The 26,425-nt window shown below is 66.6% G+C and overlaps 1 protein-coding gene across 1 annotated transcript; it reads left to right on the top strand.

Annotated features, from left to right (window-relative positions):
* Positions 1-25,391, top strand: Ppp2r3b (protein phosphatase 2 regulatory subunit B''beta). Its single transcript, XM_078035223.1, has 13 exons — positions 1-498; positions 6,255-6,440; positions 11,182-11,285; positions 11,491-11,593; positions 12,149-12,223; positions 13,207-13,293; positions 14,811-14,967; positions 20,019-20,067; positions 21,198-21,287; positions 21,701-21,876; positions 22,809-22,927; positions 23,002-23,108; positions 24,799-25,391. Exons 1-13 carry the CDS (start codon positions 259-261, stop codon positions 24,947-24,949), a joined length of 1,644 nt encoding a protein of 547 aa, XP_077891349.1. The 5' UTR covers positions 1-258; the 3' UTR covers positions 24,950-25,391.
* Positions 25,392-26,425: the final 1,034 nt, after the last annotated feature.

The following is a 26,425-nucleotide window of genomic DNA, read 5'->3' as shown; positions in this document are numbered from 1 at the left end:
GAGGGCCTGAGGGGAGGAGCGGGGCCCTGCTCAGGGCAGGCAGCTGGTCCTGGTGCTGGCTCCTGCGCCTTCTGTCCTGCGCCTTCTGTCCTGCGTCCTGCCCTCTCCCTCAGCTCGGCCGGGCCTGGGAGGGGCGCCTGCCGCCCGCCGCCAGCCGCCTGCCCCTGTCTCCCCCGCCCGCCTTCGCCATGCGCCCTTCTCAGCCTGTGGAATGCGCGCGGCGCAGGGCCGGTCCCCAGAGCGCCTGGCCGGGGACGCATGGAGCCTGCTGAGCCTGGCTGCCCCCCGGAGTCGACCACCGTCCCCCGCTCCGCCCCGTCCCGAGAGCGCGCTGCCCGGCCTGGCCCCCGGAGGCCCATGCGGGCCGACGGCATGCGGCTCAGGGACCTGTCCCTGCGCCAGGACCCGGACCTGCGGCAGGAGCTGGCCTCGCTGGCCCGGGGCTGCGACTTTGTGCTGCCCTCGCGCTTCAAGAAGAGGCTGAAGGCCTTCCAGCAGGTGGGTGGCCGCCGGGGGCCCGGGAAGTGTCCGGGGCCTGTGTCCTCGCCACCGGGGGGTGAGGGCTCCCAAGAGGTGGGTGGGGGCCTGCGGTCCTGCCCCACTGGAGCGGTCTGCGGGGCTCCCTGCCGGTGGGCCGGGGGCCTAGGGCTCCCTGCAGCGGGCACATCTGACCTGGGCTCCGGGCAGTGGGCACATCTGACCTGGGCTCCCTGCAGGTGGGCACATCTGACCTGGGCTCCGGGCAGTGGGCACATCTGACCTGGGCTCCGGGCAGTGGGCACATCTGACCTGGGCTCCCTGCAGGTGGGGCGGGGGCCAGTTGTCCTGTGCCCAGGAGAGGCCCGGGGGCTCCAACAGCTGTGTCCAGGGACTTGAGGGGCTCCCAGCGGGCAGGTCAGGCCCTCCTGCCCTCCTGTCCCCTGGAGTTGGGGGACCTGGAGGACCCGGGCCAGGTGGTCAAGGCCGGCAAGCCCCTAGCGGTGAGCCTGGGCCACAGGACCTCTGAGTGCGACTCCAGGGAGGTGGATGTACACAGGCGGCGGCCGCGTGGTGAACACTGCAGACTCGCGCCTGGTCACCCGTCCCCAGTGCCGCTGCCTCCGTCCCGGCCAAGCTGGGCTTAACAGCTCCCGGAGACCTCCGTCACGGCCACAGGCCGGTCACCCGGCTGGGTGTGCAGTCGAGTGCTGGTCAGTGACCGGTGCACTTCAGCTGGAACCTGGCTTCCACGGCGCTCAGGGCGCGTCTGTGCCCGTGTTCCCACGGGCGTCACGTGCCTCGCTGAGTCCTCCGTGCCCACCAGTGCTGCTGCCCTGAGGGTCAGGCTCCACGCGGTCTCCTGTGGGGGCGGGGCGGGGGCGGGGGCGGGGCTCCTCCGCTGCCTCATCTGGGTGGGGCTCGGGCAGCTGGTGTCTGAAGTGTCCAGCGGAGCCTCGCTGTGGGGACAGACCTGCCGACCGTCCGTCCGCCCTGGCTCCTGTGCACCCAGGAGCTCTCCTCGCACACTCGCAACTGCGCCTTGCCGTTCTCCTTGCACACTCAGTTCTCCCTGCCTGCACACTCAGGAGTTCTCCTTGCACACTCAAGTGTTCTTGCACATGCTGGAGTTCCCCTGCACACTCAGGCATCCTCCGTATACTCTCAGTTCTTACACACTCAGGAGTTCTCCTTGCACACTCAGGAGTTGTCCTTGCACACTCAGGAGTTGTCCTTGCACACTCAAGTGTTCTTGCACATGCTGGAGTTCCCCCTGCACACTCAGGCATCCTCCGTATCCTCTCAGTTCTTACACACTAAGGAATTCTGCCTGCACACTCAGGAGTTCTCCCTGCTTGCTCAGGAGTTCTTCTTACACGCTTGGTTCTTGCACACTTGGGTCTTCACCCTGTACTTTTCCTTGCAGACTCAGTTCTCCCTGCCTGCACACTCAGGAGTTCTTGCACACTCGTTTCTCCTTGCACACTTGGGAATTCTCTCTTCTTGAACGCTTGGTTCTCCTTGCACGCTCAGTTCTTGCACACTCAGGAATTCTGTCTGCATATCAGTTCTTGCACGCTCAGTTCTTCACCTGCACACTCGGCAGTTCCCCGTCAGCCTGGGCTCCTCTCGGGGTGGGGTCCTGAGTCACTTTGGAGGCCAGTCTCCTTCCCGACCTGCTGGTGCTGGGGGCTGACCAGCTGGGGCCTGGGGAAGTGTCCAGGGCAGGCGGCCCGCGTTGGGCAGGTAAGCGGCCGCTCTGCCCGCGATGCCTGGAGGTGTGGTGGCTCTGGTTGTGTCCTTGGCCAGGGTCCGTGGCTGCGTGGGGATGTTTGCCGCAGGGGTCCCCAGCTCCAGGCGGAGCCTGTGGGGACCGTGGGGGATGGCAGTTTAGAGGTCACGTTTGGAAGCTGGACGGCTGTGGCAGGCGGCTCGTGGGCGTGGGCCTGAGACCCGGGTGGGAGTGGGTGCCGTCTACTGCGGTGGCGGGAGACGGCAGGGTGCCAGGCCCTCGCACGGTGCCGGGGAGGTGTCTGGCCTCCTCGCTGCCAGCACCTGAGGTCGGGTTCTGGCGTGGGCCCAGCCTGTCTGCCTGGACGTGGCCCATGGGCAGGTGCTCAGCAGGCCCAGACACTCTGGCCGTGGCCACGTGCCGTTTCGGGGTCCAGAGATGCCGCCTTGGTGGCTGCGTGCTGCTGCTCTGGGGTCCTGCGCTGCCCCCGTAGCTGGGAGGCCACAGCCCTGCTCTGCTTGGCTGCCCGCACCCTCAGTCCTGTCCTGTTCACAGCTGACCCTGTGCTGTCCTCTCCTGGAGGAGCGGAGGGGCCAGAGCTCGCCCACTGCCCGCCATTGCTGGGTTCCCGCCACTGTGACAGCCCGGCTGGGTCCTGGGCGCCTGTTGGCCTGGGGGTGCTGGCCCTGGGCGCGCCCATGGCTGTCAGCACCAGCTGTGAATTCCGGGCCTCCGCCCGCCGCCCTGCAGCTCTGTCCGCACCGTGCTGACCCTGTCCTGATGACCGCCCACGCCCCCCTCCGTGGGCCAGGTGGTGCGGCCACCAGGTGGGTCTGCAGGCTGCAGCGTCCAGCCCAGGAGTGGCCTGCAGGCTCTGCAGACGCTGTCCTCGGGAGCCCTGCTGCCCTGCCCGGGGCCTGGGGGCCTGTGTGGGTGCTGCACCGCCCCAGCCCGGCCCTGGCTCTGCGCAGCGCGGGGCAGGCGGGCAGTGGGGCGGGCGGCCGCGGCTCCCCCTGGCGGTCCTGAGGTGGCGGGAGCAGGACCCAGCCAGGCCCTCTGCACGCACACCCAGATGCCCTGCGGGGTGTCGGCCCCATGCGCAGCGTGGCCACGGTCACTGTGGTCAGGGAAGTGTCTGCACACCCTCTGGAACCCGCCGAGACCCGCCTGGGGCCGGGAAGTGGCCCCTCCCCAGCTGTCCACGTGTCCTGTGTCACAGGAATGCCCTGCAGCTGTGCGGCTGGTCTATTTGCGTCCAGGAGACTGAGCCGGTAAATCCCCGCGTCCGTCCGTCCGTCCGCAGGCTGTTTTGGTCTCTGGCTCTCCCGCCCACCTGTTGGCGTCTGCTGGGCGGCCGGCTCGGCCCTGGTCCCCGTGTCCCTGGACTCCCAGTGCCCAGGCAGAGCCACCCCATCTGCGCTGCGGCCGGGCGTCTGCCACCGGTGGACGAGGAGGCCCTTCTTCCTGCTCGCTGGCCCTGACCCCCGCCAGGCCCTCCGCACTGTCCCGCGCCCTCGCTGACCCTCGTGCCTCGTGGTCTTCCTTGACATTACCCTGGTCCAGCACTGCCCCCTCTCCTGCGAGGACACTCGGGGCCTTTTGTGTGGGCAGTAGCACTTGTGAGGGGCTGGGGAGGCCCGTGTGGCCCCTGGGCCTGTGTGACACGGCAGGTGGGCACCGGCGCTCGGCCGCCCACTGCTGAGCCGCGGCTCAGGGCAGGGCCTGTGCGTGAGCTCTCGGTGACGCCAGGCCACAGGCCGACCCAGAGGCCGTGACCCGCGGCTCCCACCCGCGTCTGTGGAGACCACCGGGAGGGGAGGTGTCCCGCTGTGTGCCGGGGTGCGTCCTCTCCTTCCTGGGGGTCACAGGCCCCGGGGCTCCTCCTGCCTCTCAGCTCCTGGCCCCAGGTGGCCCTGACCGCAGTCTCTGCCCGTCTCCAGGCTCCTGCTCTGGTCCCTGCAGGTCCTTCAGTGCTGTGGGTGGAGGTGAGTGGACGTGCGGGTCCTTCAGTGCTGTGGGTGGAGGTGAGTGGACGTGCAGGTCCTTCAGTGCTGTGGGTGGAGGTGAGTGGACGTGCAGGTCCTTCAGTGCTGTGGGTGGAGGTGAGTGGACGTGCGGGTCCTTCAGGGCTGTGGGTGGAGGTGAGTGGACGTGCGGGTCCTTCAGGGCTGTGGGTGGAGGTGAGTGGACGTGCGGGTCCTTCAGGGCTGTGGGTGGAGGTGAGTGGACGTGCAGGTCCTTCAGTGCTGTGGGTGGAGGTGAGTGGACGTGCGGGTCCTTCAGTGCTGTGGGTGGGGAGTGGATGTGCGGGTCCTTCAGTGCTGTGGGTGGAGGTGAGTGGACGTGCGGGTCCTTCAGTGCTGTGGGTGGAGGTGAGTGGACGTGCAGGTCCTTCAGTGCTGTGGGTGGGGAGTGGACGTGCGGGTCCTTCAGAGCTGTGGGTGGTGAGTGGACGTGCGGGTCCTTCAGTGCTGTGGGTGGGGAGTGGACGTGCAGGTCCTTCAGTGCTGTGGGTGGAGGTGAGTGGACGTGCGGGTCCTTCAGTGCTGTGGGTGGAGGTGAGTGGACGTGCAGGTCCTTCAGTGCTGTGGGTGGAGGTGAGTGGACATGCAGGGCCTTCATGGCTAGTGGGAGGGGCACGTGTGCGCTGGCCTCTGCAGAAGGGGTGGCCCAGCCACCAGGGCCCAGGCTGTGAGGGCTCATGAGGTGGTCCGTGAGGCGAGCTGGCCCTTCCCCAGGGGCACGGGGACTGGCACGGTGGCCTTGCGTCTCAGTGTGTGTCCACTGTGCCTGTGAGGTTTCTGCGGTGACTGAGGTCGGGGAGCTGCGTGCACTACATCTGGGGTGGCCAGGGTGGGCTTCGCGGGGCTAGGGGTCACTCTGTAGGACTCTGGGTGGCTGGGTTCTGCGACGTGGTCCGAGCGTTTCTCTGCGTGTCCTTCGGGTCAGTCCAGGTGTCCAGCATGGTCAGCATGCACCCGCCCCGGGCCACCCCCCGCCCCACGTGTGCGCCTCGAGAGCGCCAGGGCTCCCTGGGGGAGGGTGGACGGGGGGCCCTGCCTCCTGGTGGCCTCTCTCCCCAGGTGGGACCCTCCACGGGCAGGGCCTGTCCTCTCCCCAGCTCTTCTCGGTCCTCTGTGGCCCTCGCTGGCCTCTGCCCAGGTCCACCTGCTCCGACTGGCCGTCACTCTGCTGGCCCTCAGTGGACACGGGGTTTGTGGGTCAGGACTTGGTAGCTGTGTGTGTCCAGGTCTGAGGCTGGCCCACTCACGCAGGGTCCCGTCGCCCAGGGGCGCCTCACGCAGGGCCCCGTCGCCCAGGGGCGCCTCACGCAGGGCCCCGTCGCCCAGGGGCGCCTCACGCAGGGCCCCGTCGCCCAGGGGCGCCTCACGCAGGGCCCCGTCGCCCAGGGGCGCCTCACGCAGGGCCCCGTCGCCCAGGGGCGCCTCACGCAGGGTCCCGTCGCCCAGGGGCGCCTCACGCAGGGCCCCGTCGCCCAGGGGCGCCTCACGCAGGGCCCCGTCGCCCAGGGGCGCCTCACGCAGGGCCCCGTCGCCCAGGGGCGCCTCACGCAGGGCCCCGTCGCCCAGGGGCGCCTCACGCAGGACCCCGTCGCCCAGGGGCGCCTCACGCAGGGCCCCGTCGCCCAGGGGCGCCTCACGCAGGACCCCGTCGCCCAGGGGCGCCTCACGCACGACCCCGTCGCCCAGGGGCGCCTCACGCAGGGCCCCGTCGCCCAGGGGCGCCTCACGCAGGACCCCGTCGCCCAGGGGCGCCTCACGCACGACCCCGTCGCCCAGGGGCGCCTCACGCAGGACCCCGTCGCCCAGGGGCGCCTCACGCAGGGTCCCGTCGCCCAGGGGCGCCTCACGCAGGGTCCCGTCGCCCAGGGGCGCCTCACGCAGGACCCCGTCAGTCCCCCTCAGGCGTCATGCAGGAGGACGTGGTCACTCCTGTCCATGCCGTCCCTCTGTCGTGACCCATAGCTAAGAAACAGGGTGGACAGTCCCAGGGTCTGATGAGCTGTGGCCATTTCATCCCTCAGGTCCAGGCACGGAAGGCGGAGCCGCTGCCCCCAGCCGCCAGCCACAGCATCCCGGCCTTCTACTTCCCCAGAGGGCGCCCCAAGGACACGGTGGACGTGGACGCCGTCATCACCAGCATCGAGCGCACCTTCGCCCAGTTCCCTCACGAGAGGGCCACCCTGGAGGACATGGGCAGGGTGGCCAAGGTGAGTGGAGCACCCACAGGGAGAGGACCGAGAGCCTCGGGGCGCCTGGGCAGGAGGCCAGCGTCACAGGTGGACAGCAGTGGCCCCTCAGCCCACCAGCCACGGGAGATGGGCAGGAGGCCAGCGTCACAGGTGGACAGCAGGGGCTTGGTGCAGTCCTGGTGTCCTGGTGCACAGCTGAGGCTGCTCCTCTCCCCTGTGAGCACGTGGTGCTGTGTGCTGAGTACTGCTCCTGCAGGTTGGCTTGGTGCAGTCCTGGTGTCCTGGTGCACAGCTGTGGCTCCTCCTCTCCCCTGTGAGCACGTGGTGCTGTGTGCTGAGTACTGCTCCTGCAGGTTGGCTTGGTGCAGTCCTGGTGTCCTGGTGCACAGCTGAGGCTGCTCCTCTCCCCTGTGAGCACGTGGTGCTGTGTGCTGAGTACTGCTCCTGCAGGTTGGCTTGGTGCAGTCCTGGTGACCTGGTGCACAGCTGAGGCTGCTCCTCCTCGCCCCTGTGAGCACGTGGTGCTGTGTGCTGAGTACTGCTCCTGCAGGTTGGCTTGGTGCAGTCCTGGTGACCTGGTGCACAGCTGAGGCTGCTCCTCCTCTCCCCTGTGAGCACGTGGTGCTGTGTGCTGAGTACTGCTTCCTGCAGGTTGCCTTGGTGTAGTCCTGGTGTCCTGGTGCACAGCTGAGGCTGCTCCTCTCCCCTGTGAGCACGTGGTGCTGTGTGCTGAGTACTGCTTCCTGCAGGTTGGCTTGGTGCAGTCCTGGTGTCCTGGTGCACAGCTGAGGCTGCTCCTCTCCCCTGTGAGCACGTGGTGCTGTGTGCTGAGTACTGCTCCTGCAGGTTGGCTTGGTGCAGTCCTGGTGACCTGGTGCACAGCTGAGGCTGCTCCTCTCCCATGTGAGCACGTGGTGCTGTGTGCTGAGTACTGCTCCTGCAGGTTGGCTTGGTGCAGTCCTGGTGTCCTGGTGCACAGCTGAGGCTGCTCCTCTCCCATGTGAGCACGTGGTGCTGTGTGCTGAGTACTGCTCCTGCAGGTTGGCTTGGTGCAGTCCTGGTGACCTGGTGCACAGCTGAGGCTGCTCCTCCTCTCCCCTGTGAGCACATGCTGCTGTGTGCTGAGTACTGCTCCTGCAGGTTGGCTTGGTGCAGTCCTGGTGACCTGGTGCACAGCTGAGGCTGCTCCTCCTCTCCCCTGTGAGCACGTGGTGCTGTGTGCTGAGTACTGCTTCCTGCAGGTTGCCTTGGTGTAGTCCTGGTGTCCTGGTGCACAGCTGTGGCTCCTCCTCTCCCCTGTGAGCACGTGGTGCTGTGTGCTTAGTACTGCTCCTGCAGGTTGGCTTGGTGCAGTCCTGGTAACCTGGTGCACAGCTGAGGCTGCTCCTCCTCGCCCCTGTGAGCACGTGGTACTGTGTGCTGAGTACTGCTCCTACAGGTTGGCTTGGTGCAGTCCTGGTGACCTGGTGCACAGCTGAGGCTGCTCCTCCTCTCCCCTGTGAGCACATGGTGCTGTGTGCTGAGTACTGCTCCTGCAGGTTGGCTTGGTGCAGTCCTGGTGACCTGGTGCACAGCTGAGGCTCCTCCTCTCTCCTGTGAGCACGTGGTGCTGTGTGCTGAGTACTGCTCCTGCAGGTTGGCTTGGTGCAGTCCTGGTGACCTGGTGCACAGCTGAGGCTGCTCCTCCTCTCCCCTGTGAGCACGTGGTGCTGTGTGCTGAGTACTGCTCCTGCAGGTTGGCTTGGTGCAGTCCTGGTGACCTGGTGCACAGCTGAGGCTGCTCCTCCTCGCCCCTGTGAGCACGTGGTGCTGTGTGCTGAGTACTGCTCCTGCAGGTTGGCTTGGTGCAGTCCTGGTGACCTGGTGCACAGCTGAGGCTGCTCCTCCTCGCCCCTGTGAGCACGTGGTGCTGTGTGCTGAGTACTGCTCCTGCAGGTTGGCTTGGTGCAGTCCTGGTGACCTGGTGCACAGCTGAGGCTGCTCCTCCTCTCCCCTGTGAGCACGTGGTGCTGTGTGCTGAGTACTGCTCCTGCAGGTTGGCTTGGTGCAGTCCTGGTGACCTGGTGCACAGCTGAGGCTGCTTCTCCTCTCCCCTGTGAGCATGTGGTGCTGTGTGCTGAGTACTGCTCCTGCAGGTTGCCTTGGTGCAGTCCTGGTGACCTGGTGCACAGCTGAGGCTGCTCCTCCTCGCCCCTGTGAGCACGTGGTGCTGTGTGCTGAGTACTGCTCCTGCAGGTTGGCTTGGTGCAGTCCTGGTGTCCTGGTGCACAACTGTGGCTCCTCCTCTCCCCTGTGAGCATGTGGTGCTGTGTGCTGAGTACTGCTCCTGCAGGTTGGCTTGGTGCAGTCCTGGTGACCTGGTGCACAGCTGAGGCTGCTCCTCTCCCCTGTGAGCACGTGGTGCTGTGTGCTGAGTACTGCTCCTGCAGGTTGGCTTGGTGCAGTCCTGGTGTCCTGGTGCACAGCTGAGGCTGCTCCTCTCCCCTGTGAGCACATGGTGCTGTGTGCTGAGTACTGCTCCTGCAGGTTGGCTTGGTGCAGTCCTGGTGACCTGGTGCACAGCTGAGGCTCCTCCTCTCTCCTGTGAGCATGCGGTGCTCTGTGCTGAGTACTGCTCCTGCAGGTTGGCTTGGTGCAGTCCTGGTGACCTGGTGCATGGACACTTGGTGCTGGTGACCTGGTGTGGCACTGAGGCCCCGCCCCTCCTGGTATCTGCTTTGCCTGGTGCTGGAGGATGGCGCAGGTTCCAGGTGCACACCTCAGAGCCGGGTTGTGGGGACTCCTGGGCAGGAACCATCTGGGCCTGGTTGCTGGAGGTCTCTGGGCAGGTTTCAGGAGGGGGAGCCTGGCTGGGCCCCGCTGGGGCCTGTTGATGGCACCCGCGCATCTGCTCTGCTGCTGGGCTGTCTGAGGCTGCAGGTTCTGGGTGGCCATGGTTGCGTGCTGCTCGCCCGGCGGGTCAGCTGCCACAGCCTGGTGTGGACCTGTGTGCGGGGAGCGCAGGGTGGGCCGTGTCCTGGGCCCTCTTGGTGGCCCTGCGGTCCGTCTCTGATCAGCAGTGCCCTGGAGGACTGTGCTCAGCACTGCAGAGCAGCAGCCTTCGACTGAATGCCCCTTCCTGGTGCTGAGTCCTGTGCTGGGGCACGGGCCGTCTGTCTGGATGTCCTCCTGGGTCCAGCAGCTGTGCTGGAGATGGTCACTACTTCCGCACATGGTCGCTGTTCTGGAGCTTCTGCGTCTTCACTGTGTGACGCAGATGGTGACGGTCCCCTCCTTCCCCATCCTGTGTCGGCTTCTTTGCCCAGCCCAGCGACCACGGTGACTTGGGTTCTTGTCACGACACAGGGACGGAGTGTTCACAGTCTCCACTGTGTCTGGTGACCTGAGGTTCTGTGGGTCACGACTCTGTGCATGCCATTCTGTCACCAGTGACCGCAGCTGCTCAGAGCAGCAGGCAGGGACAGGTCAGCTGTGGGCTGCAGCCCGAGGTCCAGGCGGGGCTGACCGGGTCAGCTGAGGCTGCTCCTGCTCCCAGAGGCGCCTTCTCCTGAGTCCTCCATGGTGGACGGGCAGGGGCTCTCGGTCTCTCTGGTGAGGACCCTCGTCCCCTTCGGGGGCTGCTCCTGGGAGCTCCGCCCTCCCAGAGCCCCTCCACAGCAGCACCTGGGTGGGGGTCAGCACGGGAACTCGGGGCACCCTGCCGACCTCGGCTCCCTTTTCCAGGATGAGGGGTCGCCCACCTCGTGGGTCCCTGCTCCGCGTTCTGTGCAGAAGCCGTTTTGGGAGGTGTTTTCCCTTTGTCCTGGCGCGGTGGCTGCGCTCTCACAGGCGGGGACCTCGCGGCTCGCTGCTGGGGACGGGAGGAGCCTGGCGTGGCCCTCCCTCAGTGCCTGGTGGGGCTGTCCAGCGCCTCGGGCCTGCGGGGCCCTGGGGCCTTTCTACCGCGGGGGGGGGGGGGGGCGGGTCTGTGCCCAGGCGGCTTTGGGCAAGAGGTCGTCTGCCAGCCCTGCTCCCCGAAGGCCAGCCTGCTGGACACGCGGCACCCTGTGTGGGCTCCGTGGCCGCATGGCTGGCGCGGGCCCCAGGCCTGGTGGTTCTCTGTTTGTGAGCTCTGTCGTTTTAGTTGCAGGGACACGAGACCTTGTTCTTGGTTTCCTTATCTTTACCGGGTGCTGAGAGTGGGCCCCAGGGCCCCGCCACGCTGGCCAAGCGCCCTGCGGGGCCCAGCCGGCCCCTGCGGTTCTGCTTGTCCTGGGAGAGCGCAGGGCCCCTGGTCTCAGGCCCCGGTGCTGGGTTGCCCGTGTGGAGACCTCTGTGGACGTGCTGTGGCCCTGCTGCCTCCTGCGGCTGCGAGGGGACCTGGGCCTGAGGTGGCTCCCAGCGTGCTGTGCCCTGCCGTGGCTGGCCCTGTGGCAGCCCCGGGTTTGAAGTGTGTGGGTGCTGGTCTTGGTGGGTTGGGGCAGTCGGCCGAAGGTGGGGCTCTTGTGCCTGTGCTGCTGGGCCTCTGGGCCTGGGCACAGCCAGGCTCCTTCCAGGGACACCAAGTGCTGAGTGCTGTGGGGTACTGTGCGCCGAGCACCAGAGCCAGCCACCCCCCCACCCCCACCCCCAGGGCTGGCGGTCGCCCTGCGGCAGGACAAGGGCAGCTCTCCTGCTCCCTGGGGGCCGAGGGCTGCGTGGTCTGCAGCAGCATCCTCCCTCTCTGCTCAAGTGTGTGCTGTGTGTCCAGGGCCCGCTGACCGCTCCCTCTGTCCCTCAGGCCTGCGGCTGCCCACTGTACTGGAAGGGGCCTCTCTTCTATGGAGCCGGCGGGGAGCGCACAGGCTCAGTGTCCGTCCACAAGTTCGTGGCCATGTGGAGAAAGTGAGTCCCGTCCAGGGAGGGCACGGAGGGGGCAGGGTCCGCGGGTCCTCGTCCCCACTAGCCATCCCCTGGAGCTGGGTCATTCACAGGTGCGCATCCATGGCCCGGCCTCCTGTCCACCCCAGCCTCCTGGCTCATCTGTACTCTGTCCACCCACCCCCGCGTCTGGGGCAGGACGGTGGCTCAGACCTCCTCGTGTCCCCAGGATCCTCCAAAACTGCCACGACGAAGCCGCCAAATTCGTGCACCTGCTCATGAACCCCGGCTGCAACTACCTGGTGCAGGAAGACTTCGTCCCCTTCCTGCAGGTGAGCGCTGCTCCTGGAGGGACAAGGTGTCCAGATGCACGCAGGCCTGTGCCCCGCCCCCTGCTGCCCCAGGACCCCACCGCACTGCGGATGCGCATGTGGGTCCCGTGGGCTGTTGTGGGGGAGTGCAGGGGGCGGGGCTGCTCACCTGGGGCTCCTCCCACACAGGCCTGGCCCCGCCCCCTGCTGCCCCAGGACCCCGCCTCTGCACTGCAGATGCGCATGTGGGTCCCGTGGGCTGTTGTGGGGGAGTGCAGGGGGCGGGGCTGCTCACCTGGGGCTCCTCCCACACAGGTCTGGCCCCGCCCCCTGCTGCCCCAGGACGCCCGCACTGCGGATGCGCATGCGGTCCCGTGGGCTGTTGTGGGGCAGTGCAGGGGGCGGGGCTGCCTGGCTCTTCTCACCCCGTGAGGGCCGGCCACTGAGGGGCCTGGTGGGGAGTGGCCGAGCGAGTGGGGTCCACAGGTGGGAGTGCTGCCCCGCAGCCCTCGGGGTCGTGAGAGGCGGTGCCAGGCTTGGTGGACCTGCAGCCTCCATTCTGTCCTCTGCGTGCAGGACGTGGTGAACACGCACCCCGGCCTGTCCTTCCTCAAGGAGGCGTCCGAGTTCCACTCCCGCTACATCACCACGGTGAGTCCCAGCGCCAGCGGCCCCCCTCACTGGGGCCAGTGTTGGGAGGGCAGCTGCGGGGTGACCAGGGCTCCCGCAGGCTTTCGGCCCCGCCCCTGCTGCCACCGCCACCGCCACCAAGTCGAGTCAGACCTGTCGATCACGAGCTTGTGGGCCAGGCACCAGCGCTGCCACCCCTGAGGGACAGCGCGTGGCCTCATGACACTGGAGCACCTGAATGCAGCGTCCGCTGGCCTTGGGCTTCTGGGTTGTGACAGTGCTCATGTGACCTGTGGCGCTTGTCCTGGGGCCATGGTGGCAGGGACATGTCTGCCCCCGGGGGTCGTGGGTGGGGCAGAGTGGACTCCTCGGAGCGCTGCCGTCCTTGCATCTGGTGGGCTCAGCTGACCCTGCTGCCCACTCGTGGGGCTGTGGGGCTGCACTGCCCGTGAGCAGAGCTGCCGGGTTTCCAGAGACGGCCTGCGGCTCGGGGCGTGAGGTCTGGGGCAAGAGTCGTCCCAGCGCCAGGGTGGGGGTGAACAGGGGGCACGTCCTGGGGTACACCTCTGCCCTGGGGCAGAGCTAGCCCCGTCTGCAGGTGGCTGGCTGTGCCACGTGGGAGGGAGGGCACTGCCACCGCTTGAGCCTCGTCACGGTGCCGGGCTGTTTGTGGAAGTCTCCCGCAGGTTCTCAACCCAGGCTCACCCTGCACTGTCCGCAGCTCTGTCATCCCTGTCCTGGCCCCCAGCTCACCTCTCCTGGCCGTGAGCAGCTCCGACGTAGCCCTGGGCCTGGAGAGCCCTCCTCATCCCTCCCTGCAGCCAGGGCAGGACTCCATGCCTGTCCAGCACAGCAGGGCGCTGCCCTTACGCAGCTGGGGCCTGTGGTGGTTTTGAAAGGCCCCGCCTGACTTGTGGGGGGCGGGCGCCCTCTGCTGGTGATGGAGCGCTGCGCAGGCCCCCTCCTGACCTGCTCGTGCTGTGCTGAGGGTCCTCCTCCTGCAGGTCATCCAGAGGATATTCTACACCGTCAACAGGTCCTGGACTGGGAGGATCACCTGCACGGAGCTCCGGAGAAGCACCTTCCTGCAGGTGCGCCCAGGGGAGGCGGGCCCCGGCACAGAGGACCCTCAGGCCACCCAGCACCAGGTCCCATCAGGGGACACAGAGTCTCCAGCATGACCAGCCTGTCCTCAGCATGGCCTGACATGTGTGCCTGCCCCGCGCCTTGGCCTCCCTCCAGACTTCCTACGCTCACCCCTGAGGAAGCTGCCGTCTCTCTGCAGCCGCCCCTTCCTCAGAGCAGAGCCCGTCCCCTAGACACAAGAGGCTCCGGGCCCTTTTTCAGGAGCTCTACCAAGCCATTTCTCCTTCTTCAGGAGGCCCCTCCTCCCACCCGCTGCTCCATCTTCAGCAGGCCCCTCCCACCCGCTGCTCCTTCTTCAGCAGGCCCCTCCCACCCGCTGCTCCATCTTCAGCAGGCCCCACCCACCCACTGCTCCACCTTCAGCAGGCCCCTCCCACCCGCTGCTCCATCTTCAGCAGGCCCCTCCCACCCGCTGCTCCTTCTTCAGCAGGCCCCTCCCACCCGCTGCTCCATCTTCAGCAGGCCCCTCCCACCCACTGCTCCTTCTTCAGCAGGCCCCTCCCACCCGCTGCTCCATCTTCAGCAGGCCCCACCCACCCACTGCTCCTTCTTCAGCAGGCCCCACCCACCCACTGCTCCATCTTCAGTAGGCCCCTCCCACCTGCTGCTCCATCTTCAGGAGGCCCCACCCACCCACTGCTCCATCTTCAGCAGGCCCCTCCCACCCACTGCTCCATCTTCAGGAGGCCCCTCCCACCCACTGCTCCGTCTTCAGGAGGCCCCTCCCACCCACTGCTCCATCTTCAGGAGACCCCTCCCACCCGCTGCTCCATCTTCAGGAGGCCCCTCCCACCCGCTGCTCCTTCATCAGGAGGCCCCCTCACTCATCCAGCATCTTCAGGAGGCCCCACCCACTCCAACATCTTCAAGAGGCCCCTCCCACCCACCTCATCTTTGGGAGGCTCCTCCCACTCACTGCTCCATCTTCAGGAGGCCCCTCCCACCTATTACTCCATCTTCAGGAGGCCCCTCCCACCTATTACTCCATCTTCAGGAGGCCCCTCCCACCTATTACTCCATCTTCAGGAGGCCCCACCCCCTCTGCTCCATCTTCAGGAGGCCCCTCCCTCCCACTGCTCCATCTTCAGGAGGCCCCACCCACTCCAACATCTTCAAGAGGCCCCTCCCACTTACTGCTCCATCTTCAGGAGGCCCCTCCCACCCACCTCATCTTTGGGAGGCTCCTCCCACTCACTGCTCCATCTTCAGAAGGCCCCTCCCACCTATTACTCCATCTTCAGGAGGCCCCACCCCCTCTGCTCCTCTTCAGGAGGCCCCTCCCTCCCACTGCTCCATCTTCAGGAGACCCCTCCCACCCACTGCTCCATCTTCAGGAGGCCCCTCCCACCCACCTCATCTTTGGGAGGCTCCTCCCACTCACTGCTCCACCTTCAGGAGGCTCCTCCCACCCTGCAGGCTCCTCCCCTCAGGACCTGCTCAGCCACTTCCTGGTCCTTTGCAGAACGTGGCCCTGCTGGAGGAGGAGGCGGACATCAACCAGCTGACGGAGTACTTCTCCTACGAGCACTTCTACGTCATCTACTGCAAGTTCTGGGAGCTGGACACAGACCACGACCTCCTCATCGACGCGCAGGACCTGGCCCGACACAATGACCACGGTGAGCCTGGCTGCAGGACGTGGGGCAGGGCACTGTGCAGGTGACAGCGCACACTGCTCGGGGAGCCGGCGTCCCCCTGGCCCTGCCCTCCTGGCCTCTCCCTGCCTGCGGGCTCCTTGCCTGCTGTCCTGACCAGGACACTGCCTCTGTCGCTGAGGTGCTGTCGGGACACGGGGTCCCTGTGTAGGAGGGCCACCCTGCAGGACGTGGGTGGAGCGGGCATCCTCGGCCTTCGGCCTGCCCTCACCGTCCCTGTCCCCTGCCTGCTCAGGCGTCAGTGTCTCTGGTCCATCCCCAGTGGCCCCAGCCCTTCCTTCGCCCCGTCTCTAGTGGCCAGACCTCTGACCCAGCTCACTGGCCACGCGTCCTGCATCCTGGTCACTGCTCGGCCCGCCCCAGTCCCGTGGTTTGTCTCTGAGGAACCTCAGGTCAGGGTTCCAGGGCAGAGCCGGCCTGGGTGCTGCGCCTCCCAGCTGCCCTGCTCGAGCTCCTGTGGCTGCCCAGGCCAGGACACCTGCTCTCCAGTGGTCACCTACTCTCCTGCCCACCCTGTGGAGTCCTGCTCTGCAGGTGGACCCTGTCTGTCTAGGATGGAATTTCACGCAGGCGCTTGCTTACCCGGGGTGGCCTCCTCACCCAGGACACGTGGGTCCAGCAGGGGACGGACGCTGTCTCTCAGGCCCTGCCCTGTGACTTCAGTTCCCGCTGCCCCTTGCCCCCTGAGGTTGCTGTCCCAGATCCAAAGCGCCTGTGGACAGTGCCCTCTCCCTGAGGCTGCTGCAGAGGGTCACCTAGAACTGCTCCCCTTCCCAGTCATCAGAGCCTCAGGTGGGGACACTGCTGACCACAGGTGTGCAGGTCACCTCCCCTTCCCAGTCATCAGAGCCTCAGGTAGGGACACTGCTGACCCACAGGTGTGTAGGGCACCTCCCCTTCCTAGTGATCAGAGCCTCAGGTAGGGACACTGCTGACCACCAGGTGAGCAGGTCACCTCCCCTTCCTAGTGATCAGAGCCTCAGGTAGGGACACTGCTGACCACCAGGTGAGCAGGTCACCTCCCCTTCCTAGTGATCAGAGCCTCAGGTAGGGACACTGCTGACCACCAGGTGTGCAGGTCACCTCCCCTTCCTAGTGATCAGAGCCTCAGGTAGGGACACTGCTGACCACAGGTGAGCAGGTCACCTCCCCTTCCTAGTGATCAGAGCCTCAGGTAGGGACACTGCTGACCACAGGTGTGCAGGTCACCTCCCCTTCCTAGTGATCAGAACCTCAGGTGGGGACACTGCTGACCACAGGTGTGCAGGACACCTCCCCTTCCTAGTGATCAGAGCCTCAGGTGGGGACACTGCTGACCCCCAGGTGTGCAGGTCACCTCCCCTTCCTAGTGATCAGAGCCTCAGGTAGGGACACTGCTGACCACAGATGTGCAGGTCACCTCCCCTTCCTAGTGATCAGAGCCACAGGTAGGGACACTGCTGACCCCCAGGTGAGCAGGTCACCTCCCCTTCCTAGTGATCAGAACCTCAGGTAGGGACACTGCTGACCCACAGGTGTGCAGGTCGCCTCCCCTTCCTAGTCTTCAGAACCTCAAGTAGGGACACTGCTGACCCCCAGGTGTGCAGGTCACCTCCCCTTCCTAGTGATCAGAGCCTCAGGTAGGGACACTGCTGACCACAGGTGTGCAGGTCACCTCCCCTTCCTAGTGATCAGAGCCTCAGGTAGGGACACTGCTGACCCCCAGGTGAGCAGGTCACCTCCCCTTCCTAGTGATCAGAACCTCAGGTAGGGACACTGCTGACCACAGGTGTGCAGGACACCTCCCCTTCCTAGTGATCAGAGCCTCAGGTAGGGACACTGCTGACCCCCAGGTGTGCAGGTCACCTCCCCTTCCTAGTCTTCAGAACCTCAGGTAGGGACACTGCTGACCACAGGTGTGCAGGTCACCTCCCCTTCCTAGTGATCAGAGCCTCAGGTGGGGACACTGCTGACCCCCAGGTGAGCAGGTCACCTCCCCTTCCTAGTGATCAGAACCTCAGGTAGGGACACTGCTGACCACAGGTGTGCAGGACACCTCCCCTTCCTAGTGATCAGAGCCTCAGGTAGGGACACTGCTGACCCCCAGGTGTGCAGGTCACCTCCCCTTCCTAGTGATCAGAGCCACAGGTGGGGACACTGCTGACCCCCAGGTGAGCAGGTCACCTCCCCTTCCTAGTGATCAGAGCCTCAGGTGGGGACACTGCTGACCACAGGTGTGCAGGGCACCTCCCCTTCCTAGTGATCAGAACCTCAGGTAGGGACACTGCTGACCACAGGTGTGCAGGTCACCTCCCCTTTCTAGTGATCAGAACCTCAGGTAGGGACACTGCTGACCCCCAGGTGAGCAGGACACCTCCCCTTCCTAGTGATCTGAGCCTCAGGTAGGGACACTGCTGACCACAGGTGAGCAGGGACACCTCCCCTTCCTAGTGATCAGAGCCTCAGGTGGGGACACTGCTGACCACAGGTGTGCAGGTCACCTCCCCTTCCTAGTGATCAGAGCCTCAGGTGGGGACACTGCTGACCACAGGTGTGCAGGTCACCTCCCCTTCCTAGTGATCAGAGCTTCAGGTAGGGACACTGCTGACCCCCAGGTGAGCAGGTCACCTCCCCTTCCTAGTGATCAGAGCCTCAGGTAGGGACAATGCTGACCACAGGTGAGCAGGTCACCTCCCCTTCCTAGTGATCAGAGCCTCAGGTGGGGACACTGCTGACCACAGGTGTGCACGTCACCTCCCCTTCCTGGTGATCAAAGCCTCAGGTAGGGACACTGCTGACCACAGGTGTGCAGGTCACCTCCCCTTCTAGTCTTCAGAACCTCAGGTGGGGACACTGCTGACCACAGGTGAGTCACCTCCCCTTCCTAGTGATCAGAGCCTCAGGTGGGGACACTGCTGACCACAGGTGTGCAGGTCACCTCCCCTTCCTAGTGATCAGAGCCTCAGGTGGGGACACTGCTGACCCCCAGGTGTGCAGATGGTCACCTCCCCTTCCTAGTGATCAGAGCCTCAGGTAGGGACACTGCTGACCACAGGTGTGCAGGTCACCTCCCCTTCCTAGTGATCAGAGCCTCAGGTAGGGACACTGCTGACCCCCAGGTGTGCAGGTCACCTCCCCTTCCTAGTGATCAGAGCCTCAGGTAGGGACACTGCTGACCCCCAGGTGTGCAGGTCACCTCCCCTTCCTAGTGATCAGAGCCTCAGGTAGGGACACTGCTGACCCCCAGGTGTGCAGGTCACCTCCCCTTCCTAGTGATCAGAGCCTCAGGTACGGACACTGCTGACCACAGGTGTGCAGGTCACCTCCCCTTCCTAGTGATCAGAGCCTCAGGTACGGACACTGCTGACCACAGGTGTGCAGGTCACCTCCCCTTCCTAGTGATCAGAGCCTCAGGTAGGGACACTGCTGACCCCCAGGTGTGCAGGTCACCTCCCCTTCCTAGTGATCAGAGCCTCAGGTGGGGACACTGCTGACCACAGGTGTGCAGGTCACCTCCCCTTCCTAGTCATCGGAGCCCACTGTTCCTGAGTCCCCCCTTCCTGGTTTCCACGTCCCTGGCCAGTCCCCTCCTGGCTCAGGGACAGTCGGGGGCTGCAGTCATGAAGCAGGTGACGCTGTTGTCAGTTTGCCAGGGCGTCCTGGGACCCTGGTGACTGGGTGCGCTACCTGGAGTGGGACAGGCAGGAGCTGCAGTCAGAGGTTGTCCCTCCCCTGGTGGCCACGGGGCCTGCTGCTTCCCCCGCCTGTCGTCCACGCTGTTCCTCAGTTCTGCCTGCCTACAGGTGACGGCACCAGCACCGGCTCTGCCCACGGCGGGAGGCCCCAGCTGCGTCTGGCCAGCTGCATGGGAGGGTCCCGTCTGTGGCCTTCCCCTCTCCCAGGACCCCTAGCCTGCACACCGCCTGTGGGCCGCGCCAGTCCCCAAGGTCCCGGCCAAGGTCCCACACTCAGGAGCAGGCAGAACTCCAGGGCAGAGGACGCAGACCTGTCCCCAGCTGAGCTCCCTCCAGGGCTCCAGGGGCTCCTCCTGCCCCTCCAGCTCCTGGGCTGCAGGTGGCCCTGGGCTGGTGGCCCCTCACTGCAGTCTCTGCCTCCGTCTCTGGGTCTGTGTTCCCTCCTCTGTCTCTGGGGAGGACACGGCCATGGCACGAGGGCCCCCTGACCCAGTCGGAGCCCATCTGAGGACCCTCCACTAGTGACCTCTGCAGAGACCCTGTTGCCCACGCGGTCCCTTCACAGGCACTGAGGGCAGGACATGAGTTAATCCTGTCTTTCTACCTCGGGGTGCTTTTGGTCAGCAGGGTGAATCCTCGAGATGAGGAGAGACTTTGGGGGTCTCTGTCCCGTAGAGGGTTCCTGTCACGGGTGAATTTTGTCCTTCCAAAACTCCTAGGTAGCAGCCCTGACCCCGGACCTCAGAATCGGCTGTGGGGGGCAATGGGTCTTGGCAGAGGGGATGGAGGGGCAGTGAGGTCCCCAGGGAGGCCCTGGCCCCAGGACCTTGGCATGTGCTGTGGGGGTCAATGGGTCTTGGCAGAGGGGATGGAGATGCCGTGAGGTCCCCAGGGTGGCCCTGACCCAGCAGGACTGGGTCGTTGTAGAGGAGGAGATGAGGACACAGACGCACACAGAGGGACAGCCCCGGGAGGACACAGGGAGAAGACGGCGGCTGCAAGCCCAGGGGAGAGGGTCAGGAGGAGCCGCCCTGCCCACCCTGGACTTCAGGGCTTCCGGCCTGCAGGACTGCGCGGTTCCGGTGTGTGGAGTCGGCGGTGCTCTGCTGCCCGGCGTGTGGTCATCTCTTGGAGCTGGGCACTCGGGACGGCTCCACTTGTGCTGTTCTCTGAAGGGCTTTGTTTCCTTACCACGGCGCATGGGCTCCGTGGGCAGCGACGGTGACAGGCTGCGCTGGAGGACAGCGCGGGAAGCACAGGCTGCGGTGCGGTGCTGGTGTCGGCGTCGGCCTGGGTCTCGCAGACCCGCAGCTGTGCTCACGGCCCACTCTTCCCTTGCAGCCATTTCCACCAAGATGATTGACAGGATCTTCTCAGGCGCCGTGACCAGGTCGGTGGCCCTCGGCTCCCTGCCCTCCCAGAGTGGCTGACTACCAGGAGCGGGTGCAAGTCCCCTGTGCCCTTCTGTTCCCGTGGGACGGGGACCCCATCACGCAGTCAGAGAAGGGGAGCCGCCTGTCGGGCGGGGGTCCTGGCCGAGGGCTGGCTCAGGCACCCGTGTGTTGTCCACCGCGGACACTGGTGTCTCGGCCCCGCCGGGGGCCCCGTCCACTGCTGCGCCCTGAGCCCGCGGCCCTGCTGATGCTCCCTGGAGCCTGCTCCTGTGCGCAGAGGGAGCGGGCAGCACGCAGCACCTTCCCTAGGGCTTGAGGGACCCCGCGTGTCCCGCCCCCCAAACGCCCTTCCTTCTCTCGTCCGCCCTCCCTCCTCCCTTCGGCTCCTCCCTCCTCCGCTCCTCCGCTCCTCCCTCCTCCGCCCCTCCCGCCTCTCTCCTTGGCCCCTCCCTCCTCTCCTCTGCTCCTCCCTCCCTCCCTCCTCTCTCCTTGGCCCCTCCCTCCCTCCCGCCTGTCTCCTTGGCCCCTCTGCCCCTCCCTCCTCTCTCCTTGGCCCCTCCCTCCCCTCGCCTTGGCCCCTCCCTCCCCTCGGCCCTTCTGTCCTAGGCCCCTCTCTCCCTACTCCCCTCTCCTCCGCCCCTCCTTCCTTGGCCCCTCCCTCCCCATTCCTCCACCCTTCCCTCCCTTCTCCACCATCCCTCCTCTACCCCTCCCTCCTCCACCCCTCCCTCCTCCACCCCTCCTCCACCACTCCCTCCTCTTTCCCCCACCCCTCCCTCCTCTTTCCCCCACCCCTCCCTCCTCTTTCCCCCACCCCTCCCTCCTCCACCCCTCCCTCCTCCCTCCCTCCCTCCTCCCTCCTCCCTCCCTCCCTCCTCCCTCCTCCACCCCTCCCTCCTCTTTCCCCCACCCCTCCCTCCTCCACCCCTCCCTCCTCCCTCCCTCCCTCCTCCCTCCTCCACCCCTCCCTCCTCCCTCCTCCACCCCTCCCTCCTCCACCCCTCCCTCCTCCACCCCTCCCTCCTCCCTCCTCCACCCCTCCTCCCTCCTCCCTCCTCCACCCCTCCTTCCTCCTTCCCCCACCCCTCCCTCCCTGACACCATCCTCTCTTCCCTCCTGGATGCAGAGGTAGGAAAGTCCAGAAGGAAGGCAAGATCAGCTACGCTGACTTTGTCTGGTTTCTGATCTCTGAGGAAGACAAAAAGACCCCAACAAGGTAGGAGCTCGGGTTCCCTGGGAGGTGCATGCAGGCTCCCCGCGCCCTTCCCTGCCATCTGCTCCTGTAGGCCCCAGGTCAGCCTGTGCAGGGTGGGCGTGTCCCGTCCTGGTCAGCCTGTGCAGGGTGGGCGTGTCCCGTCCTGGTCAGCCTGTGCAGGGTGGGCGTGTCCCGTCCTGGTCAGCCTGTGCAGGGTGGGCGTGTCCCGTCCTGGTCAGCCTGTGCAGGGTGGGCGTGTCCCCATCCTGGTCAGCCTGTGCAGGGTGGGCGTGTCCCCATCCTGGTCAGCCTGTGCACGGTGGGCGTGTCCCGTACTGGTCAGCCTGTGCAGGGTGGGCGTGTCCCCATCCTGGTCAGCCTGGGCCTGGGTGGGCGTGTCCCTGGCAGCCCAGCTGACGGGCCCCCAACACCAGCATCGAGTACTGGTTCCGGTGCATGGACCTGGACGGGGACGGGGCGCTGTCCATGTTCGAGCTGGAGTACTTCTACGAGGAGCAGTGCCGCAGGCTGGACAGCATGGCCATCGAGGCCCTGCCCTTCGAGGACTGCCTGTGCCAGATGCTAGACCTGGTCAAGCCGCAGAGCGAAGGTGAGGCGTGTGGGGCCACCCGGGGGGGACAGCCAGCAGACCCAGGCAGGGATGGTAGGAGGGCCGCAAGGAGACCCCCAGGTGGGCTGCCCATGGCCAGGTGCAGCCCGAGGCCCCATCTGCAGCACGGTGGACACCGAGGAGGCCACGGGAAGGCCTAGTCCTGTGGACTTGGGACCAGGTCCTCACTGAGGGTGTCCCCGGAGGCAGCATGTGCCATCACGGGATGGGCGCTCGAGTGCAGGGGTCAGCCCTGCCTGGAGTGGACACCACAGGTCCACTGTCCCACCCAGCTGTCCCGCCCAGCTCTCCCAGCCCTGTCCTCTCCCCGTCCCCTGAGGTCACAGCCAGGAGGGGTGGCCTCAGACCAGGCCTGGAGAGGAGAGGCTCCCCGCACCTTAGAGAGAGGGGGGGGCTCCCCACACCCTAGAGACAGGAGGACCCCCTGCACCCTAGAGACAGGAGGACCCCTGCACCCTAGAGAGAGGAGGACCCCCTGCACCCTAGAGAGAGGAGGACCCCTGCACCTCTGAGACAGGAGGACCCCCTGCACCACCACCTGGTTTTTCCCATACCCTTTGGAGGTGACCAGGTCTCTGAGGTCGGCGCCTGCTGTCCCTTCCTCTGATGTGCTGGGGTCCTCTGTGCCTCCGCCTCCCTGGCCAGGCCCCCCGGGTCCTGGACAGCTCAGATGGTCTTGGGCTGGGGTGTCCGGCTGGCTGCCTGCCCCTGGTCCCCAGGTTCTGTCCCCTCGGGCACTCAGGGTAGCAGGGCTGCTGGCCAGGGCCTCAGGGGCCCAGCTGGCCGGGTGCCCGAGCCAGTCCTCCGGCTGCGCCTGGGGCACAAGCGTCCCCCGCGCCCTCAGCCCCCGCCTCTGCTCCAGAGGCCCCTCCCCCATCCCTGGTCCCTCTGTCCGTCCCTCTGTCCGGCAGGCAAGATCACCCTGCGCGACCTCAAGCAGTGCAAGCTGGCCAGCGTCTTCTTCGACACCTTCTTCAACATCGAGAAGTACCTGGACCACGAGCAGAAAGAGCAGGCCTCCCTGCTGCGGGTGAGTGCGGCCCCCCGCCCCTGCCGCTGCCCGCGGGGCCTCTGACCCACGGCTCCCTTCTGTCCCTCCCGCAGGAGGGCGAGGGCGAGGGCCCGGAGCTGTCCGACTGGGAGAAGTACGCGGCGGAGGAGTACGACCTCCTGGTGGCCGAGGAGGCCGCGGGCGAGCCCTGGGACGACGGGTGAGCGCCCCCGCGGGCTGCGTGGGAGGGGCAGGGCGCGGCCGTCCTGCGTGGTAGGACGCCTGGGGCTGACCGCGCCGGACCCTGAGGCCCGCGTGCACCTGGGGAGCCCTGAGGCCGGGGCACACCTGGGGAGCCCTGAGGCCTGCTGCGCTGGTCACTCCGACATTAGCTGGACGTCACTCCTGACTTCAGGTGCGCACCGGGAGCGGGAACACCCACCCGCGCGGGCCTTGGTGAATCCCGGCTGTGCGTGTTGGCAGGGGACTGGACGGGAGGCCGAGTCCAGTGTAGCCGGCGGGTCCTCTCCCTGGGCTGCCGCGGGCAGGTTGACAGGTCAGAGGGCACCGGCTGTTTGCACCCAGACCCAGTTCACGGTCTGCTCGCCCCCAGGTCTGGGTGCCTGGCCTCCTGCCCGTCCTGGGGCCCAGCTGGGCTTGGGCATTGGCGCTCCTGAGGCCCGAGGCCCGAGGCTCTCGCACACCCCGTTGGGGGCACTGCGGCGCTCTGGGCAGGGCAAGCCCAGGCCACTCTGCCAGCAGCATCGGCTGCCCCCGGTGCCCACTGCAGCCTGAGGCTCCGCCTGAGGTCCCCTGGCACAAGGGTCCCTGGGCCTGGCTCAGCCCCTCAGTGTGTGGGAGACTCCAAGGCCCAGCCCTCCTGGCTGTCCAGGGCCATCTGTGGTGTCCCAGTCCCTGGGGCACCTGGATGAGGCACCAGCACTGCAGGGAGCTGCCCCCCAGGAGTCTGTCTGTCCCCACATTGTGTCTTTGCGTGTACCTCCCTGGTCACTCCTGACATGGGCAGGACGCAGTGACCCCACACGCTCATGGTGGCTGGGTCTCTAGTTCAGGGATCTTCTCACAACCCTTGGGGGCCACCTCCCTGGTGTCCTCTGGCTCCCGCTGCAGAGACCCCCTCCATTCCTGGGGTGGACGCTGGGGTCCTGTCTCTGCGATGATCGCTGGGCATCCGTGAGCCAGCGAATCCGTCATCCTGGCAGGTCCAATGCTGGTGTCCAGCCTGCGTCCTCCACCCTCAGGAGCGCTCCTGAGACCGGCCCTGTCACCCGCAGGCCCAGTCCTGTCCGGTGGGCCCTCTGCTTCCCGGGCTGTCTGTCCCCATGTCCCCCAGGTCACTGACCCCTCGAGTACTTCCAGTACTTCCCTGTCCCTTCCCTTTGTGGAGCAGCTGTGGCCAGTGACACGTCCTGTGTCTGCTGCCACCCTCCCCTCCTGACGCAGCCCAGTGCCCACGGGCAGGTGGCTGTGCTCGCTGCTGCTGCTTGGCTGTGGAAGTGTGGGTCAGCAGCTTCCGGTCACCTGTGCCGACCCGGGTCACCCCCCTTTCTGGAAACCGTCTCGGGTCCTCTCTTCAGCTCGCAGGGACTGACCAGCTGACAAGCCCACTTGGGCCCTGGCAGTCGCCCCGCAGGGAACAGCCGCCTTAGGCTTTGGGGGAGACCCGAGGCCAGCAGTTCCCACCCTGGGGGAGCTCCTGTGCCCAGGCCCCGGGGCCGGCTGCGCGCTGGACGTCCCCAGCTCCCTGGCGCCGTGCGCGCGCCCCCTGGGAGCCTGGTGCTGACCCGGAACCCGCGGTCTCCAGCGCGGCCCGAACCTGGCCCCGGCGAGGGCGGCCCCTGAGGGGGAGAGGGCACCCGCCCGCGGTCCTCACCGGCCGCTCCTTGCAGGTACGAGGGGGAGCTCAGCCCTGTGGACCAGAAGCTGAGCGCGCTGCGGTCCCCGCTGGCCCAGAGGCCCTTCTTCGAGGTGCCCACCCCGCTGGGCGACGTTGACCTGTACGAGTACGCGTGTGGCGACGACGACCTGCAGCCCTTGTGAGGCCCTCGCTGCCCGTCCCCAGCGGCCGGGTGTGCGTAACTGTCCTGTTGTGGACACCGAGTGCGTTTGTACGGAGTGATGATGTTTATTTATTCACCGCGGAGCTCGTCAGGGTTACTGACGGCGCACGCACGTCCCCACCGCCCGAGGGACTGACACTGTCCGAGAACTCCAGGCCACCGGGCCGCGGACGCTTGCCAGGGCCAGCCGCGGGACGCCCGGGTGCGCACCCTGGACGGCGCCCCTTCCCCGCGCGCCCTGACGCCGCCTGCGCGCTGAGCGCCCCTCCCCCAGCGTGTGGGTCGCGAACATTCCGCGCACCGCGGGTGCGGTCACGCGCGCACACGACGTGCAAAGACGACTTCATCTGCTGTGCAGCGCAGCTTACCATGTTGTACGCGGTCACGTTTGTATTTTTGAATAAAGAGTTTAAGGATTTTCAGCCCCTGCCGGGTGTGTTCAGCCGCCCAGGGTCGGCGCCTGGTCGGGGTCCTTCACAGGGCGGCAAAGCTCAGTGCTGCTGCTGCTGCTGGGGACAGCGCTGCCGCCGGGGCCAGTGGTACCCAGGACTGTGGCCAGACCCTGCATGCCCAGCTGGCCTGCCGCCCCAGGAGTCCACTCCAGGAGCGCGGCCACAACCTCTGCACCCGGGCAGCTGTGGAGGCCACTCGTGTTCTCACGGGTGGAGTGGGCGGTTCAGCCAGAAGACCCCCCCAGACCCATGGGGACTCGCCCAGAGAAGGAGGTCACAGGAATCCTGGAGGAGCCGGTGCCCCCAGCACCAGGCCAAGGTGTTGAAGGGAGCAGGGTCTGGCCGTCCACAGGGGAGCCGGCAGGAGGGCAGTGACCAGCTGCAGGTGCCTCCCGCAGGGCCTCCACACCATGCCGTGCCCCCACCCCATGCTCCTGAGGTCCCTGTGTCCAGCTGGAAGCCAAACCCCAGGGGTCTTGACCTGGGAGGCCCTTTACCTGTGCCCAAGTCTCACCCCCCCACCCACCCACCCCACCCCACCCCACCCCACCCCACCCCACCCCCGCCCTAAAGGGAGCCTGTCCCACCCATGGGGCTTGAGGCAGGGACACCAAGGAGAGCCAGCAACCAGGGCCTAGGCAGGAGATGGCAGAGACCCCCACGTCCCCACAAGCCTCACCTGCTGATGTCCCTGTGAACCCCATCCTCATTTTCCGGTCCCTCGGACATCGCCTGCACTTCTGGTCAGTACTGTTCCCCTCTGATGTCCTGGCTCCCTACCATGGCCTCCAGAAGGCCCAAACCTGGACTCCAGTGACCATGTCACTGTCCTCGACCATGAAGGCTGTGTCCTCAGAGGATAGGAAGCCAGAGCCTGTGTGGCTGGGTGGACAGGGTCCTCCAGGCCACGGGCCACCAACCCAGACTCCTGGAACAGCACCAGAGGGGTACACCTGCTAGAGCTCAGCAGCCCGGGCGCCTGGGGCCTCCTGGTCCCGGACAGC

Source organism: Ictidomys tridecemlineatus, chromosome Y (assembly GCF_052094955.1).
Source record: "Ictidomys tridecemlineatus isolate mIctTri1 chromosome Y, mIctTri1.hap1, whole genome shotgun sequence".
NCBI classification, from domain to species: domain Eukaryota; kingdom Metazoa; phylum Chordata; class Mammalia; order Rodentia; family Sciuridae; genus Ictidomys; species Ictidomys tridecemlineatus.
The sequence above is the reverse complement of the archived record's forward strand: the minus strand, read 5'-3'. Positions and strand labels throughout refer to the sequence as shown.

Coding starts and splice junctions, on each gene's coding strand:
- Ppp2r3b (XM_078035223.1), top strand. CDS start 259: ATGGAGCCTGCTGAGCCTGGCTGCCCCCCGGAGTCGACCACCGTCCCC. Junction 11,286..11,490: donor TTCGTGGCCATGTGGAGAAA/GTGAGTCCCGTC, acceptor TCGTGTCCCCAG/GATCCTCCAAAACTGCCACG. Junction 14,968..20,018: donor GGCCCGACACAATGACCACG/GTGAGCCTGGCT, acceptor CTTCCCTTGCAG/CCATTTCCACCAAGATGATT.